The sequence below is a fragment of the Carassius carassius genome, chromosome 10 (assembly GCF_963082965.1).
Source record: "Carassius carassius chromosome 10, fCarCar2.1, whole genome shotgun sequence".
In the NCBI taxonomy this organism is placed as follows: Eukaryota; Metazoa; Chordata; class Actinopteri; order Cypriniformes; family Cyprinidae; genus Carassius; species Carassius carassius.
In genome coordinates, this window is record NC_081764.1 from 16,348,148 (window position 1) to 16,367,851 (window position 19,704).

The window sequence follows — 19,704 nt, forward strand, 5'->3', positions numbered from 1 at the left end:
AGGAGTCGTCTAGTTCTTACAAATACTTAACACGTCCTAATGCCTTGATGTATAATAGTATAAGAGACAACAGTGTTCGGGGAAAAGGAAGAGAGTGAAGGAAAGGAGAGAGAGAGAGAGAGAGAGAGAGAGAGAGAGAGAGATAAATGTTTAGACGGATTACTCTGTACCTTGCCAGTACTGTTTCATTTCGCTTGAGGCAAACTGGTGGGGTGAAGAGTCAGCAGTGATTTAGCAGTCATGATTTAAACTGTGGAGCTAAGTCTAAAATCAAGAGTTGAAGAGAATCGCACATAAATGTTGTTTTTTCTTCTTTTTAAGAAAAACTTTTTTTGCAGCCCGACGATATGAACTGAACATGCATCAGCACTATGAAAACATTTACACTGAAAAAAAATCTATTATTTTATTTTTGTAATTGGGAGCACCAAGAGAGACTGATTTAATTAAATCACAATTTTATTCATCACAAAAGTTTTAATAATTCACAAGAAATGTAAAATAAGATGAACAGTAGCTACAGAATGGATGGATGGCAGTAAGGAAGCACGCCTTAATTATGTGTTCCTGCCTAATGCTGTGTCAGGCTCTACTTGAAAAGATCACTACAAATGACTAATCAAGGGCTAGGGCACAACACAGCCTAAACAAACCATTGCCTCACCACCTTCAATGTACTCAAGGGACATATTATGTTGAATTCCTGCTGCTCAGCAACACCCAGATTAAAAAAAAGCCGTTTTCTCTTACCAATCTGTTAGAACCCATTTCTAATTGAAAGTTTGCAAAATATAAAATCGTTTCACAAAAAAACACACTTTTGAATTGCAATTGAGCATCACTACTTTAGATCAGGCTTCACGGGGCTAAGTGTCTTTTGAAATGAATAAATCTGTGACTTCACCACATTTAGCTGCTCCATCTCACCATGATATCAGCTGAGCTATTTGATGTCAGGACCTAACCTTTCCTCTGTCACATTCCTCCATTCTACCTGACTCCACACTTCTCTTTCTCCTCCCCCATCCCCGATCTCACACAGACAGAATAGGACACAAGCCTCAGTCAGTCACAGCGGCAGGTGCTGCTCTAAATTGTTGCCCTGCAGCTACAGAGAAAGCACACCTACCCAAGAGAGAGCAATTTCAGATTAAAACACAACACCCCTGCACAATACACAGAGGACCCTGAGGGCGCCAAACAGCCAACATCATTCAATAATTTAATAAAGGCGGATTACTTTTTTCTTAATTCTTTTTTTTTTTTTAGGTGAAGGAGTTCACCGATCAATGCTCAGCTGGTTATTAGGAGATAGTTCAGCAAAAAGGAACTTAATAAGTCATTGGGGTCCAATATTTTTCAAAATACCAACAGAAGAAAGAAAGTTTGGAACGACATGAGGGTGAGTAAACAGACAATTTCACTTTTAGGTGAACTATTGCTTTAATGAGACGGCAACTATGCAAACGGCTGTCTTTCATTGAAAGTTTGTTCTGCAAAGTTTAATGAGCATCATTGCAGCAAACGATTGGCAGTTTGCCACAGTTTTCTGGTTTTCAATTAGCATGAATGCTAGCTGGCAAGAGCTGGATGTTAGCGTGCTATGCTGCGCACCACACCCGATCTTTACTGCGAGGAAGAGGGGGCCGGGTGGTGTTGTATGGGGGGGTATTAATCACCAGATCCAGAGAAAAGATAATCCCTCAGGGCCAAAGAAGCAAAGCGTTGCTCAGTCTCTCCTTTTTTTCCCCCATCTTTACTACCGGACAACTGCATTCCTTTGCTGGGAGGGGAGCCACAACCACCTAATTCTCCTGCGCACCCAGAGAAATCCTACAAGGCCTCAACGTCAGCTACAGGTCATACACTTAATGTCAAACTTTCCATTGCTCTTCTGTTGTGTATAAACACAATATTAGAACCATACGTGTTGATAGAGTCAGCCCAAGGCAAATGATCAGTAGTTAAACACTGTTAAAGATCACAAGAACATTTTTTTTTTTTACAAGCAAACTTTAGAAGAAACGTAGTTTGAACTAGAAACAAATCTTGTCTAGGGTATAGAATGGGAAAAAAATGCTAACTTACACAAAAGAAGAAACTGTCTGATGTGTAGTACTGTTGTAAATCTCCATCTTCATAATTCATTGATCCACTTTAGTCTCTTAGATTTTGATCATCATCCAAAAAAAAAAAAAGTAAAAAAAAAAAAAAAAACGACACAATGCTACATCTGAAGCACTTCAGATCGGATGTTCCATTGTAGCAAAGCAAGGCTATCGTCATCAGGACTTTTTATTTAGCTTGTTCATCCAGATCTGGACATAGCATTTGACTATATTGCCACCAAAACTATCCAGAATGACCAGGGAAAACCCATAAACACCCTCAATAAACAGTAACACCCCCACATGCTAGTACAAGTTAACTGTTTTTGCCGGGGCTTACCACTAAATTCCCCACTACTGAAATTATTCACTAGAGTGATCACACTAAACAGAACCAAGTTTCATAAGTGATAAGATAATTGCTGCAGTCTGCTTACAAATTTCAAGCACATTCAAAAAGTATTTAGCTGTTGTTCAATATTTAAAAGCAAATTAAAATAAAAAGGCTCTAAAACAATTGAACCAAACTATTACAGAAACTCAACAGTTCATTTTGTATTCTAAATCGAATTATCTACTGTCCCCATCAAAAAAAAAGAAAAGAAAAGAAAAGTCCGTCTGAGACCATTCAGTGGGAGGTTTTAAAAAATCCCCATGTACATTTGCTTTAAATTTCGCGGGGGATTTTTACAGAGTTCAATAATTAAATGCTTCTGCTTCAGCACTGCAACTAGTAGGAAAACAAATATTGAAAAGATTATTAAATATTTTGTATTAATTGATTTTGTTCATTCTAAAACAACCCTCTACGCACAACTTGGCAATAGAATAGAAGCTTATGTTTGTAAAATGGCACGGCTTTTTAAATATCTGAAAGTACACTCTTAACATCAGTCAATAAAGCATTATCATATAATATTATGATAATCAAGCATTATTTAATAATATAACTTTAATAATTAGAATTAAAACTGGTTAACCATGTATGAATGCATATTTGTAATTTTAACCTGAATTTAGGAGTGGTGGTGTATTGTTGGTCATTCAGTGTTTCTGTAAAAAAGGGGAAAAAACTAACAATAATCCTGATTGGATAATAATAATACTTCAAATTCTACTACAAATTAAATATAAAAACGCACTATGATTAATGAGCTGCTGGGTTCGTTAGTTAGACTAATGGTAAATTTATAAAACAGTCTATTTATATATATACATTTTCATATCCATACATTTATATGTATACACTGGCATCACTATTACATTACATAGGAGGTATATATTTTTAACTAACATTAATACTTCAAGACTATTTATTCATTAAAGAAGGTCAGAACTTGCTTTTCGCATAATCTGTTCTCTTGAAATGTGTCAAGAAAGGGTTTCACAGTAACAGTAACTCCCAGATCTTAATGACACTGCAATATCCGTCAGAGAAGAGAAATTATTGCACTTTGGATTGCAATAACAAAAAAAAAGAAACTATTGTTATTGCAGTTTTTAAATGTGAAAATATGTGAAAAGCTGTTTGTGGTGTGTTGAGTGAAATGAAGCACTCACTGTAAGGGGCTCGTCAGGCCCACGCATCGTGATGCAGTCCATGCTAATCTGTATTGTATTGGATGCCGATCCGACTGCAGAGCCCTCGGAAAAGTTGAACTCGATAGGCTGAATTGAATGTAGCGCAGACCTAGAGCAGAAACCAGTAAACCGACTTAAAACTGTTTTATGTAACACTTTACAGGTGAACACAGTGGGGGACTGAGTTAAGTTGAATAATTTACTTTACTTTATTAAAACTTTTGCTATAGCAAGTGCCCTAGCACTTATCCAGTAAGGGTTGACTTATACACTGTGGGGGATTTATTAAAGTAAGAGTGAATTTGTAAGGTACTCCATAACTCACTGGTCCAGCATCTCCAGCAGCTGGTTGAGGACGTCTTGTCCGAGGATATCTGTACCCTGAGAGCCCTGGCCCTGTGACATAGAGGCCAGGAAAGAACCTTCAGCCCATGAGAGACAGGCTGCTGCTGGTTCTCTCAATCTAAAAAGATGGAAACAAAATCAGTCAGATTTTGAGTCAGAAATCATGTCCCGATACACTTGACAGAATTACTATGTAAAACGTTTCTCAGGTGAAGAAAAAAAAAGAAAGAAAAAAAGAAGAAAGGATACCAGTATTAAGATAAATTTCCAAAATTCTAGGTATTGCATTGGAGACAAATTATTTGAAGAAAATATATTATATATTATTTAGAATATATGTTATATATTATTAGAATATATTTTGCCATGCAAAACTCACTTCCAGGGCTTTGGAGGGTGTTGTGGTTTAAATGGTTAAAATGTAAATGGTTTCTAAGGGTGCTGCCAGGTTTTCGCTAGAAATTTTAGATGGTATTTATTAATATTTTAAATAAATTTTGTATAATTTTATATATATATATATATATCAAGCAGCATAATTTGAAAAATCATTCATATCTTTCACACCAGTGGTGTAGGACGAGTTATAAAATACACTTATCCTGACTATTAGAAACAGTAATAGAGATTGCATTGCATTCACCGCTTGTAACTAACGACTTGAACTCAAATATCATTTAGTAAACTGATACAGTATTCATTACTGCATTAATGGTGAAAAAAGGCACTGCACCAATTTGGAATGTAAAAACACAACCCATTCTTAATTGCCTCTCCCTCACAAAGGCCATACTCTGTTCCTGTCTAATGCAACAACAATAACCCGTGTTAACATGACATTTAGGAGCAGTAGAGAGAATAAGACTGTCAGTGAAAACACGATGACCCTCTCCATCTGAAATATGACACCAAGCCAGAGCTCAGCGTCTCATTGTTCCTGCTGAGAAGCAGCACAAGCTGACGACCAAGCAGAGCGGAATTCCCCCTCGCTGTCTATATGATAGCAACACCACTGCTATGCAGCATTTGGAATGTGTGTGGCTGAACTGGGCTTGGCTGTGGATGGGGGTTAAAAGGTAGTAAATGTATGTGTGTGTGTGTGTGTGTGTGTGTGTGTGTGTGTGAGCGACTGGGAGTTGGGGTGTCAGCCCATAATCTAACGTTGGCACTCGGGTGTGAGGCTGGAATTCCCCTACATTCTGTGAGGTGGGGAGATATTAATATACAAAGCTATGCAGGCATGCCTAATAAATGCTAAATGCTTTAAGGTCAAAGGATGTCAGATTACTGTATTCTAGACAGAGATACAAAGCAACACTAGTACTTTATATCACTGTAAACTGACACTTCAATGGCAGCCTTTGAAGATAAACTTCAGTTTATAGTATTTAAAGGGTAAGTTCACCCAAAAATGAAAATTATGTTGTCATTTACTCACCTTCAACATGTATGAGTTTTTTTTCTTCTGTTGAATGTAAAACAAACAAACAAACAAACAAAAAGACAGACAGACAAACAATGTTGAAGAAAGTGGGTAACCATACTGGTTTATAAAAAAAATGGAAGTCAGTGACTGCCGTCAAGTGTTTGGTTACCCATTTTCTACAAAATATCTTCTTTTGTGATCAGCAGAAGAAAACAATTCTGTGGGTGAGTGAATGACAGGATTTTCATTTTTGGATGAACTATCACACAACAGTTCTTTAAAGGTGACATTACACCAAAGAAATTAAATATTCCTGCAATTTTTTTTTTTTTTTACAATTGGGGCCATTGGGTTATAACCCCAATGTTCTTCTAATCATGCATGCAGGTTTGGAATGACAGGAGGCTAAGTTCTAAACAGAATTTTCATTTTTGTGTGAACTATCCCGTTAAAGGACAAAATATATGTTCACTTTTTACAACGTAATAAAACCTATTAAAACTACTTCCATTTCCTAGAGGGGGAAAATGGGAGGTGCAAAAGAAGCATTTGGAATTCAGCTTCAATACCATGAAAAATTCCTCTTTTCCATTTTCTTTCCATTGGTTCCCCAAACATAGCTCTTCAAGAAAAGCAGGGAATATACTCTATGTCTTTGTTCAGCTGAAGAGGTGTGGCACAAAGTGAATGCTAGAGTTGAATTACTGGGACAACGGTGTGCTGCCAGGCCTGTCACTGGGGATAAAAGCTTTTTCAACTCCAATGTTTACTTTAAGCCTCATAGATATTGTCATTTGGCACACTGGAAGACACACAAATGCCAAGCCCAATGCGTCAATTGTCACGGTGTGTCCACAGGTCCATACCTCATCATTCCTACCTCCCATTGTAAGATACAAATCTACTACATAGATTTGTACTACTACATTTACACTGTGAACATGAACAATCCGAGGGGCTTTTAAGGGAGTAAGCAAATACAAATAAAAGCCTGGGCCTATTTCACTTACAGACATTCATATAGTTATTTGTATTAATGAATCAGTCACTCATTATTACAAATACAATAAAAGAAAATGGCGCTATGGAGAACATTGGGTACTTATTTATTGCATGTCATTTTTAAAAAATGGGTGGGTTCTTAAACAGATAAACAAAACTGATTGATATGATTTAGCAATTATTTTTTGCTGCAGAATTCAGTTGTCATATAAAAAGCAGCATTACATCACTGTAGATACTATTTTTAGTATTGTTTTGGTGCACTTTTGATGTTTTTTATGCTAAAAAAAAGTGGATTTAAGTATTACAACATTAAGGAACGGCATAAAAATTTTGTATTCTGTAATTTTGTAAAGATTACATTTGACAGTGTTATTAAATTAGTGTTTTTAATGATTCAGGTATTATATTGGGGGAAGTCGTGGCCTAATGGTTAGAGAGTCGGACTCCCAATCAAAAGGTTGTGGGTTCGAGTCCCGGGCCGGCAGGAATTGTGGGTGGGGGGAGTGCATGTACAGTTCTCTCTCCACCTTCAATACCACGACTTAGGTGCCCTTGAGCAAGGCATCGAACCCCCAACTGCTCCCTGGGCGCCGCAGCATAAATGGCTGCCCACTGCTCCGGGTGTGTGCTCACAGTGTGTGTGTGTGTGTGTTCACTGCTCTGTGTGTGTGCATTTCGGATGGGTTAAATGCAGAGCACAAATTCTGAGTATGGGTCACCATACTTGGCTGAATGTCACGTCACTTTCACTTTCATATTGTACAATAATGTTCAGATTCTTGGACAGATCAAGCATTTTGCTGCATGAGACCTCGATATATTGTAAGTAGCCACCGGTATTAATTTTGTTTCCTTTATATATATATATATATATATATATATATATATATTTTTTTTTTTTTTTTTTTTTTTTTTTCAAAAACAGGCAGCTGCTGACTTTTTATGAATCAAGGACCACGTTTCAGCTAAAAATCTTTACTGCTCTACTCAAGACAAAAAAAGTCACCTACATCTCGGATGGCCTGAGGGTGAGTAAATTAACAGCAAATTTTCATTTCTGGGTGAAGTATACCTTTAATTCTAAAAGGGATTATGGAAGCAATACCAGTTTAAATACAGAAAACATAAAAATTTTCCTTGTGCTTTAAATCTCCAAAAACCCCTAAACAACTCAGTAAGATGTAACGGTCAATAAACCAGCGGAAGCAACTTAAGCAAAGTGTTTATGTCACAGGGGTATGTCATCTATATCATATATCATGGAGGACTGTTTCATTTATAGTTCTCTGAGAGTGCTAAATGGCTCTACAATTGTCAGTATGCGTAGATTTAGCTTTTGCTATCACACTCAACAAAACCACAAAACAAGATACTACTACTCTCATGTCAGAGAATGTAGTGGCTAATAACTTACACAGGGTTCCAGCAGCTCTCTGTATAGGGATTATATGTCTCTCTCCCTCATTGATATGTTATTGCATTTAATATTGTCACCATTACAGGTTGGTGAGAGCATGAGGACTATATAGATCTTCAGCAGGTGCTGAGTAGCTGCTGTCTCAGGTCACACATTGCGACAGGACATGTTTCAGATCCCTGGCTGAGAACTGAGAGCTAGGTTGACAGCACTGGTGTCATGACATCATCAGCACCATCATCATCATCATCATCATCATCATCATCATCGAAACTGGGCCAGGGGAATTATATAAATTAAAAAGTCAAGTGAGGATGCAAACTCGGCAAAAGGTCAGAAAATGAAGGTCGAAAGGATGCTGAACGTCAGATAGAAATACAATATGGGTGACAGAGATTTTCAGCCAAGAATGACATCATGGTCTCACAAAAATATCCAGTGAAAATATCCAGCTTTGATTTACACCCACAGAAATGACAGCTGAAATTTATGGGCAGATTTCTGACCCATCATCAGCTAAAGTGGGAATGACCGTTCCATCAATTAAACATCTAGATAATTTATGTTCACTTATTAATATGATCATACATAATAGCACTCATAAAGCCTGATAAAACAAATAGTGCAACTTGAGAATGAGTAATTCTAAAGTCATGCAGCAAAGGAAAAATACTTTCTCCGTCAAAATACTGAAGCCTAACGATTTCAGATTGCTCAGATTTCCTCTGAATTCTGCTTTAACACTGTGGCTGCCACATCTGTCATTGTCTCAAATCAACCATCACATCCTCCAATTTGGAGATGAGAAATTTTGCTTCTTTTCATCACAATGAGTAATAACAACTGGTTTAGCTTCGGTTTTTTGATTCCTCTAAAAATTGCATAAACTTCTTGGAAAATAGTCAACTGTAATTTTTCATTGTGGATATGTGCAGGGTGGGTTTGATCTCTAGTGGCAGCTTCTTTGGAAGCTGTGGGTGGGTGTCTGGTTACTGGGGGAGTTATGCATCCTGCCTGAGGGAGAGGCTGCACTGCGTCCACTTAAACACAGGCCAGGCCCCTCGCAGACAGGACGGGGTCAAAAGTCGCAGCTTAACAGGGCTGCCCATTGTCTCCTGACAGGTTGGGCACATCCAGCGATGAAAATGCAATCAAAACAAACAGAGCCCTGCAATCTGGGCAGACAAGTGAGAGGGGCTTCTCTGCTATCTCCATTAATCAGAGACCAGGGATCGTTCAAAGGGATCTGCCGACCCTTCCCTCATCCCTCAAACCTGGGGCTGCAGGATGGACATGGTAGCTCAGACAATGGTGAAGAATGGTGGCCCCCATGATTTCTCCTCGATGCATGCTTTTACTGTGAATAGCCCCAAATTCTATTAAATGTGGCAAAGGAGTGAACTGTCCCAAAGATAATATGGACTTATTCCACTATGCACTCATTATTTATTAATATATAAATAAATATATATATATATATATATATATATATATATATATATATATATATATATATATATATACTTTTAGAAAGTATGAAAGAAATGAATGTATGTTTGACAATAATGAATATATATATATATATATAGTATTTAATTTCGATTCTTTTAAATAATAATAAATATTCACTGTTGGTAGTAAGGAGTACACAATCAGCTTTGTTCAAATAGCATTATTAATGAGGTAAGCAGAAGATAAATATGAAGTCAGGTTTCTTCTAACAGAACACACATGTACAATGCAGTATGGTCATACAAGAGTAAACAGTTGTGTGACAATGCTTTTTAACTGCTTGGCAAATAAACATTACTCAATAACAAAATGTATTTGGAATTTCACCCATTTGGTTAACTTTCCAAGATGATCTAATTGATTTGGTAAAAAAAATAAATAAAATAAAAATGTAGCATTTAACTTCAAAAGAAATGCATGTTCATTTTATTTTGAGAACCTCTGTTGATTTTATTTTTACACGTCTGTTTCTCCTGTTCTGTGGTGTAGATTAGACCTACTGATAGCAGCTGGATCAGTCACAAAAACAACCATCTCTGCAGGTATACCCACATGTGCTCATAGGCTAAGACCTAACAACATAGTGGTAAGTGAGGCCGCTTGATGTCACAAAGATATATTATGGTAATGATAAGGTTTTACATCAATTACACATGTTTTCTCTAACAGTGGTTTTGTACATTGGTTTAAACATTTTTTTTCCTGTGAATTTTATCCTTCAGTAAAATTCCAATTATTTTTGCCTTATAAATAAATGAACAATAAAACCACAATAGCATTCAGGCAAGGATAAAAAATATAATTAAGTTGTATAATTATAATTGTATTTTAATCTAAATCAAATCTGGGCAAATTTGGCTAATAATTAAGCCATCACATGTTTAAAATTTTACATATTTACACTATTCATTAAATCCATTTTTTACTTTCCAACATTCACATAAAAAAGTAATTTAATAGTTGCAATTTTTGTTTAATGAATTGTCAATTTTTAAACAAATTTAGCTGAAAATCGAATAAATAATGTGTAAGAGCAGGTTCTTTTGTGACCACTTTCCTTATATAATAAGACAACATGCCTCATAAATGAACATTTATTTATTTATTTTTCTTGAACAACTTGTAGGGTTGAAAAGATAGCAGTAAAGTTAAGTTAAGTTAAACTTAAAGTTAAAAACTGTGTGCCTACACAGAAAGTGAAAACTAGCACCAGTTTTTTTGAGAAGCAAATTACTTGATTTACATGACTATACCAGTTGCATGGCTTTCAACTGAAATTTACATGTGTTAGATTAACATTCTTTTTACAGACATGAAAAACTGAATAATCAAACGTGAACAGATTAAAAAGCATTGATTTTCATACCAACATACCAAATTAAAGAAAGCGGGCACCTCCTTAGAAAAAATATGGTGTCATTCATTTTATATAGGCTAACCTATTTTACCATAATTTATTATTTGAGAGATTTATAATCAGAGCAGTTTGTATTGTATTATTTGTACCCAATCAGAAATTACTATTTCAATTGCCTTTTTAAAGAGGTGCCAATACTCCATTGAAATGGAATACTACATTAGAACATCATTAACGATACAAGCATGAAAATTGAATCCCTAGCTATTAATACAGCTTTGTTTAGATTTGAACTCTGCTCAGATCCACAGAAACAAATGTCCAGTAGCAAGTGCATGAAGAGCTAACAAACAAGCAGGCTGAGGATTGAGAATCTAGACAGTTCACCTTAAACTGCACAAAACGCATTCTTTGTCGCCATAAGAACACCACACTTATAAATATCATAGCCAGGCAGCAGCTGGAGAACCAGACACAACTGTTAGCACCTCCAGCACGACAGTAACTCTTTTACTGAGGAGAATAAGAACAGGAATGTGATGCTTTTGCAATATGTGCCCGTATCTATTTACAAATGAAGCAACTAAATAAAACCGCATGCACCATGTGTGCATGCCCAAGTAAGTGGTCAAGATAAACCTAGTGACCTTACAAATGGCTTTTACAGAATACAGAACACAGAACAAACTGGCACATAGTCTCTCCGGTCTTACCGTTGAAAGGCTCGCTCTGGGCAGAACTGTACTGCTGCATAAGGAGAGGTCATACTGCCAGATTGAGGTCTTTACTGAGGTCGTCAAGGTTAGCGGCAGGTGGCCCAAGCACATGTATTACAGCAGATCTGGAGTTATAAATAAATGAAAATCATGAAAAACAAACAAAAAAGAAACAGTGAGATTAAAGTGCTAGAAGGTCAAGTGCACAGGAGTGAATCAAGTGTGGAGGATGGTTTAATTTTGGTTTAATCTTTCTACAGTCCACAAGCAAAGGGGCGGCGTCAATGCCAATATGCCGACCAATCCCTGGACATGGTATCATACCCCTTCAGTTGCTAGGATATAGATATTAAGCAACAACCCCCATCCTTTCCATTTCTAGTCCATGTCCCCAGCGATGTCTGTCTAAGCACTAACCTGAAAAGCACATTCCATCGTCCATTTGCTGGCTGCAATTTCTATCCAGTATCCCAGGAGCTTTCAGCCATGCTTGGTGATTGCATCACACCAGCCCCTAAGTTCTATTTTGATCTGACCAGGTGAAAAAAATGTCACATCAAATAGCCCTCAGTGACCTCGGTGGTTTTCTGTAACCTGTCAATAGGGCTGGAACTCTTTGTTAGAAGTTTATCACCCTGCGTCCCTTCATCCGCTAACATGTAGAGCGAGTGCCTGTGACATGACAGACTAATCTAAATTGGCAGATTCTTGCTGTCATTGAACAGGATGAATAAAACCAACTTATAGATGTTCTCCTCTTGATGTCAACTTGTTGGTAACTTGCTACCAATTCTACAAGGTGAGTTAAATTAGAACCGCTGTTGTATGTCCTTCACAACATACAGTGGGATTCCAAAAATAAAAGCATCAATACATTGCACAGAAACAACTGAAAAATCTCCGTATGGTCCAGAGGCTGTAAACTTAGAGGTGTTTTGCGGTTTTTAGGGGTTGAATTGCAGATGAATCAGAGGTTTAAAATAAAGGGGAGGTCACAGAGGGGAGAAGGATAATAAATAGATGCTGGGTATCCAGGGAACACGATCTGGTGTGCCGGACTTTTGTACCTTTAAAGAGCGCCTCAGTCAAGAGTCATCCTTCTTCTGTCCTATGCCACAACCCATAATACACCATAAAGGGAAGCTTTATGATATGGACAAGGTCTACTAAACTACTGAGTTCAAGACGTGGGCGTTTACATGAATACTCATTCACAATCAAGTTTACTAAAGTGACATTTTGACAAAATTAAGTCCTGTCCTTCATTTGTCAATTCGAATTTGACTCTACTGTGAAAACTGGAAGACCTATGCCAAAATGAAACCAGGCTCGATTGTAGGTTTGCAGTATTGCCAAATAATCCATGTGGCTAAATTGACTTTACAGTACAATTCTCCTTGCTAGTAGCTAACTAGCAACTTTCCAATCTCACGTCCTTTGATATATCTTTCCCCACACATGCCAAAGCGGCAAGATATTTTAGACCAACCGCCTACACACACCCAGCACAGAGTTAAGCATACACTGCACACACCCAGACAGATAACTTTTCAAACATCTGCAAATTGTGGGTCCTCATTTTGCCATTCCTGAACAGAATCCAACTTAAACAACATGTATTGCTCTGCTGTACTTGGCTTTAGTTTACTGGGGGGTGAAAATACTTTTAACTTAATTATCAGTCGATACAACCTTAGTTATTTCACACTTCTATTGTGAACTGGATAAATATTAAATAACTAAATGCATGAGAGAAGTGATTCCTGCACCTCTTTTAGGAGGAGGTAGAATCTTTCAGTGCACAGCAAAATAAACCATATGTGAGTTTTCAATCTAATAAGATAAAAATAATAATATAATAATAAAATAATAATTGCAAAAAAAAAGCACCTTTCTGTTGAGTTTACCTTGTGGGCTGCAAACAAGCAAACACGAGTGACGTGACAAGTGTAGTTCGATCATGAAAGGAGCTGGTTCTTCGAATGAATCATTCAAAAAGACTCACAAACTCAAGAGTTACCTGTTTGAATCAGAATGATGAATCCTTTACAGGATGAACTTGTTGAATCTGTCAGAGCAGTAACTGAATCCACATCTGACTCACTGGCTAAACGTCAGGTACATGTCTATTTCAGAATGAAGTAAGTTTTGTGAAACTTGAATCAATGTATCTACTGAAAAGTGGACAGGGACTCCTATGAAAGACCAGCTGTGTAGATCACACAGAACTATTGTGGTATGCGGGTGTTTACCAAGATAATAACACAAGTCAGCAAATTAGTTTTGAGTAATGATCAAAGATTTTTGATTTATTCTGCCAGTGTCAACAGATTATAGTTACATTCAAAATATTTTCTTACGGAGTTGCAGAATCTTGCCATTTTTCCAAAACACAACAATTGTTACATAATCTTGCAAAACGCAGCACACTCTTTCACAGTCTGCTGCTTAACATGAATGCATCTTTAATTAGTGGAATTCTTATATAATGAATAATCTTGATGGTAAGTTACAAAATAAAGTTTTTTTGTTATTTCTTATTTCCTTGTGTTTAAGATTGCGAATGTCTCATTTGATTCTGATGTTTGTGTAAAATTTTCGGACAATGTTTCTTTTGTTGTTGTTTGTTTTTTGGAGTGATGTGAACACACTGGAACTTTCTGAACCCATGGATCAGCAGTATGTCTGGTGTAAAAAAGGCAATACTTATAAGCAGAACACCACTCTAATTCTCAAAATGTAACTTTTGGGGGTTGAATATTCGTCTGGAGCCTAATAAACAAACTTTCTAACAGTTTACTGTTCAGTCGTTTTCATTAAATTTAGTTCATGGCAGCAGAATGTCTTGGAGGTTAAGTGGGTTGAATAATTTATCTGCATTTTAAAAGACTAAACCTATTTGGTTAACTTCTGGTTATCAAATGTCAATGTGATAAAGTTCTCATTTTGACTGTAGTTACTGTACCTTGGACACCTGTTAGAGGGAAACTGGCTCGCCACTAAAAATCACCTCCAGACCAGTTGTTTAAAGTAATTTAAAAAATGGCTAAGAAAAGTAATGTTACTCCTGAGGAAAAACTCCAGCAGCCGGTGTTTACAGAAGTCACTTAGTTTGTTATTTTAATATTAAATGCAATTCAATTCACACATTTTTGTGATTTAAAATCCAAAACCTACAAAACATGACACACACTTATTGGGCTGCTGTATATGAAAAGATCATGAAGACTTAGTGTAGCATATAGTGTTTTCACCATGCACATGTATATTTAGACAAACTGTTCAGACTTGGACTAAAGCTCTGTAGTGATTGACACCCTGTTCTCCAAGCGACAACAAAATAGCTTTACTAATATGATCTCTGGGTAAGTTCAGGTGATATTGCAATGACACATGAAACCCTTACATCACTGCAGTGTTAATTGCTCTTAAAATGCAGACACTGAATGTTAGTCACTCCAACCCCATTACTTCATATGAAATACACATCCTCATTAAGGGCCCTAGTGATTACATCAGTCTCTACAGTGGGCCGTGTGACCTGTGTCCAATCCCACATCACTAATGCGCTGATTATCTCTTTGCAGTGCAGCTCACAGAGTGTTGCAGGCTTGGTCTGCAGGGTTAAGCCCATGCTAATCTGTACTTGCATAGATGGGTTAAAAGTAGTTGTTTATAAGGCAATGACTGAGGCACATGCAACTTAAAGTACATCATCCCCCTTATTTCATCTTCATGCCTTTATCTTCCTTTATGCATCATGGCACGGCAGTTCACAGAACCTATTACTGTCCTGCCCATGCACGAAGCAGTTGTCGGGGGGCAGCTGGTGAGGATAGTCTTCAACATGAGGTCAAGTGTACACTGCGTGGGATGCACATATGCTGGCCACTCTGTGCAGGGGTAAAGCGTATGCATATGTGTCTGTATTGCCTGCTGTAACTAATGGTGGGGGTATCCATATGAGTCAGAGGGACCGGTGTCCAGTGCAGGATTTGAGAGGTGATAATTCATGGAGTACAGAGGCTTCTGAAAAACTCCAAAACTGCCCGGCAACTCACCAGATTTTACACAAGTCTGTCACATTAAACATGAAGAGGGACCATTCCTTTTAAGAACAAAACAAAGGGTAAAATTGTTCACTTGTTGCCTAGGTCGAGATGGCCAGTGTTATGTTATTTGTTGTTATATTAATTCTATGTTTGATTATTTCTAAGGGATGCAAAAGGCACTGATTTCGTGGAATGACCCTTATACTGTACATGTGTAAGTGTGTCTATACGCCACTTCTTTCACATCTCGTATGCAAGTGTTGTTCCTCCTGCCCTCCCTGCTCTGCTGTGTTTTGTTGTCATGCCATCATGTGACTCAGCGGCGCCGAGTGCAAGCAGACACTTTTGGTTGTAGTAAGAGATATGGCAGAAATAAAAAAAATAAAAAAAGAGAGTGAAAGAGAACTCCAAGTTGCAAAAGAAATGAAGCGGGGAGGAGGCAGATCCTTCATATAATACATAGTATGTATTTGTGGCGAGTGGGGTGGGGCCGAGAGCCGTGGGAACAGAGTGAGTGGAGTGATTGGAAATGAGCGACACCTGCACCACTCACCGGTCTCGAGTCCCACGGAGGAGATGGAAGATATATAAAACAGGAGCGACGACAGTGATGGACGAGAGAGGACCAGGCCGGGATTTTAGTTGTGTTTGGTTTTTGTTTGTGCGAGGCAGTCGTCCGTGAGGGGCTGTCGCAGTGTTTTGTGTTTATTTTGTTATTAAAAGCTTCATTTGATTGTCCGCCGGTTCCCGAATCCTTCTTCCCACGAAAAAGAATCTCGTTACAGTATTTTTGTATAAACTGTATGCCCAATTTGGCCTTTTTATTTGCCTTCAACCATAAAGCCAAGGTAGTTTTCTATGGGAGGAAAATACTTAATGTGAAACTGCACTTTGCTTTCATTTTCTGGGCTCATCTGCTCATTTGTATATAGTTTGCTACATTAATAAAGTGCATATGGAGTGTGGTATTAATATTAATTTCTTAATGCATTAATCCACGTCAAGCATTCTCTTAGCCCGACTGTTTTCTATGGGAGAAAATCATGACCATGGGCTCAAAAGCATTTTTCATGATAAACATTTTTAGAATGTCCCACTGAGACAGAACACACTGGCAGAGTCCCTTCAGAAAAGCAAAGAATACCCACATAGCAATGGTGCACGTAATGTTTTAATTGTGTTCGTAATAATTTTCAAAGTGTAATTGGTTCATTCAAATGCATGCTTTTAAAAGAAAAAGTATCTGTATCTGCGTGATTGGTCTGTATTTACTGTATTTGCAGTGTCGCCCACCTCTACTTGCAAGCTCCAGACATGCTTTTTTGCAGTCAGCATTCTTCCAACTTTATTTTGTAGTAGCCTATAACGAATGTATCGGAGTAGAAGTATACATTTTTATTAGGAAATGTAGTGGAGTAAAAGTGAAAGCTGACATATAAAAACTCAAGTAAAGTACAGATTCTCCCAAAAAATGTGTGTGTGTGTGTTGGGTGGATGGGGTGGGGTTGGTTCATGCAGGGAATTCTAGTAGTGCCAAAATGGAATAATCCAACAACACAAAATTATACAATGACTTTCTTTTTCACTTCCAAAAAAATTTGAATTTTAAGTATTTCATTGCAACCAATTAACAGGTTTTTATTGTAGCATTTTAAGAGTCTTTTAGATCTTTTTTTTTACAGTGTTTAAACTGCATTTTTAATTTAGTTTTGAATAAATTTCTAGATCCTACCAAAAAAAAGTAAAACATTCATATTACTAAAACAATAAATCACACGCACACACACACACAAACACTCCACTTCTCACATAGGTTATTAAAGAGATAATACTAGTTCCTTCACCTTGTTATTGTTCTAAGTATAAAACTGACAAAGACAAATACTTTCCCACACTATACTACCCTTAGCTCACTTTTGTCACAGTGACTTCCCCACCTAAAATCAGTTGTGTCACCATTCATGGGAAAATTCATGTTGCTGGTGGCAAGGAGTGAAAGGCGAAATGCCAAATTTGAATCATCCAGTAGGACAGCTTTTGGTGGGAACCCTTTTTTTTTGTTGCATTTTTAATGACAAACAGGTTTAGGCTTATTGGAGAATAATGTTATTCACATCTAGTAAAAGTTGTTAGTCCACAAACAAATGATTTGTTTTGTTATATATTTTGCACCAGCTGCAAAACCTGTAAACCTTCCTGAAGTGTTTAATAGTGCTGTTTTTACACAACACACTCTTCTGGCTTTCTTCACCTTTCCCTTTGTTCTTATGCAAGTGCCAGTTTAGTTTCCAAAAAGGTCAGTTAATGCTGCAAAGGTTAAACTAAAGATCATTTCCATGTATCCCAGACAATATCCACAGGTTATCCAAGCAACATTTTATTCATAATAAAAGTATTATCAAATGTTCAACAGATTTTTGTTAAAAAAGGCAACGACAAAAAAAAAAAACACCTTACCACTGATCATATTAAAAAAGTGGAGCATACATTGACATGGGTAAGCCACCGTTCTTGTTTAAACAGGTTTTTCTGGACTTTGTTTTTTTCTTTACCTCTCCAATATAAAATCCTTTCATTTACAGGCAGAAAATACTCAGTAAATATGACAAAGTTCATAACAGTAAAGTTCTCCAAAACAACAACAGTCAAAACCTCAGATCTCAAGGCTTTTTCACACCACCAGCATCGCTGAACGTTGCTAAGTCGTTGCACTGGTTTCTCTAGAAGTGGTAACGAATCACTGCAATGTCATCAAGAATTTATATTTTCAGTGTCATAAAAATGATTTATAGTAAGGAGGATGTAAATTGCACCAGTGCAAAATGCATAATATTAAACGCAAGAATCAACAAAAGCATCATGAGGCTCTGCATTCAATGCACAAGTGTAATGGAGGAAAGCTAGGAAGAGCATTGTGAGTAGGTCCAGATACTTTGATGCCTAGATCTGGATGGGAGTGAGATTTAGGGAGGCTAGTGTAACAGAGGGCAGCTAACAGGAGCTATGCAGGTAACCCTCACTCCTTGCTCTACATAGTGATGGCCAACGGTCTGGGAACCTTGGCCGCTTTGAATGGCCAAGGATAGCCCAAAGAGGCCATATGACTGACAGATAAGGCAACAGTTTAAAAACCATTCAAAAACGTTTGGTTTTGGTCTAGGGCCCCTGCACTAGATGATGCAGTCTTTAGCGTCCTTGTTATCCAGCTGCCTCCAATGCTGGAGTGAGGTTTAGCCCCTGTTTAAGATGCGATTTTGTCAATTAAGTCACAAGTTGGAAATGTTAAATATAGCTGTAAACCGAGTCTGAAATGTTTTGAGCTTGTCCACTTCCAGAGGTAGTAAAAAATGCATTAAATGGATTGCTTTCGTAGAGTAGATGCACAATGTTTGATATCTAATACCAACTGGACAGCACAGTTTTTGGGCTATCAGAGAAAATGACTATTTTATTAAAGGAATAGTTCACCCACAAATTCACCCACTTACTGCAGAGGATCCAATGATGAGCAAATGAGGTAATACTAAATTTCTTCAAATCTGTTCAGATGAAGAAACAAACTCATCTTGGATGGCGTGAGGGTCGAGTAAATTTTAAACAAATTTTCATTTTTGGGAGACCTATTACTTTAAAAAGGAAATCAGTGGGTGAGAGAGACAGAGACCAGGACAGGAACATGACCAAAGCTGGACCCAAACTCAGAAACAACTTGTCAGCTTATTATGTCGGAGAAATCACATGGACCATGAGGCGACGGGACCAGTATCTAGCTAATTCTTGATAGCAGTGATTTATGTGTGGGTGTTATTAATTGAAATGATTGAAATATTGCAAAGTCAGCATTAAATGGCATGATTTTCAATCATATTTTCTTGCCTATTGTGATGTATATCCGAGTAAAAAAAAAAAAAAAAGTGGATGGACAGGACTTTATTTTGTCAATTGGGAACTGACTGGATCATTTGACTGATGTGAGTGACAAGTTGCCAGAGGGAAGAGATTTAGAGAGCACGTGATATAAAAAATAAATATCAATAATAAAATAAATAAAATTGTGCTAGGCTTAAACATTTACAATACATGCTGCAAAATTCCATAAAAAAAATAAGAATTGTCTATTTTGATTTCACGGTGACTTTAACTTGTTGGCTTTAATTGTCAAGTCTGACATTTTAAAAAAAAATG

The 19,704-nt window shown here is 37.2% G+C and overlaps 1 protein-coding gene and 1 long non-coding RNA gene across 9 annotated transcripts in view; one reads left to right on the top strand and one right to left on the bottom strand.

Annotated features, from left to right (window-relative positions):
- LOC132151886 (tumor protein 63-like) overlaps positions 1-11,714 on the bottom strand; it is a 45,740-nt gene extending 34,026 nt beyond the window's left edge. For 2 of the 8 annotated variants that reach the window (XM_059560383.1, XM_059560384.1), the window contains exons 1-3: positions 11,465-11,704; positions 4,015-4,152; positions 3,669-3,798 (exon numbers count right to left, since the gene is read on the bottom strand). In XM_059560383.1, coding sequence (XP_059416366.1) covers positions 3,669-3,798; positions 4,015-4,152; positions 11,465-11,517 — 321 coding nt within the window. In that variant the 5' untranslated portion in view covers positions 11,518-11,704. Of the gene's footprint in view, positions 1-3,668; positions 3,799-4,014; positions 4,153-11,464 lie in introns of all 8 variants that reach the window. The other 6 variants (XM_059560391.1, XM_059560394.1, XM_059560382.1 and 3 more) reach the window with 5 other exon arrangements.
- LOC132151308 (uncharacterized) lies at positions 4,786-8,688 on the top strand. Its single transcript, XR_009436372.1, has 3 exons — positions 4,786-5,240; positions 7,391-7,493; positions 7,968-8,688. It is a non-coding gene; the product is annotated as an uncharacterized LOC132151308 (long non-coding RNA).
- Positions 11,715-19,704: the final 7,990 nt, after the last annotated feature.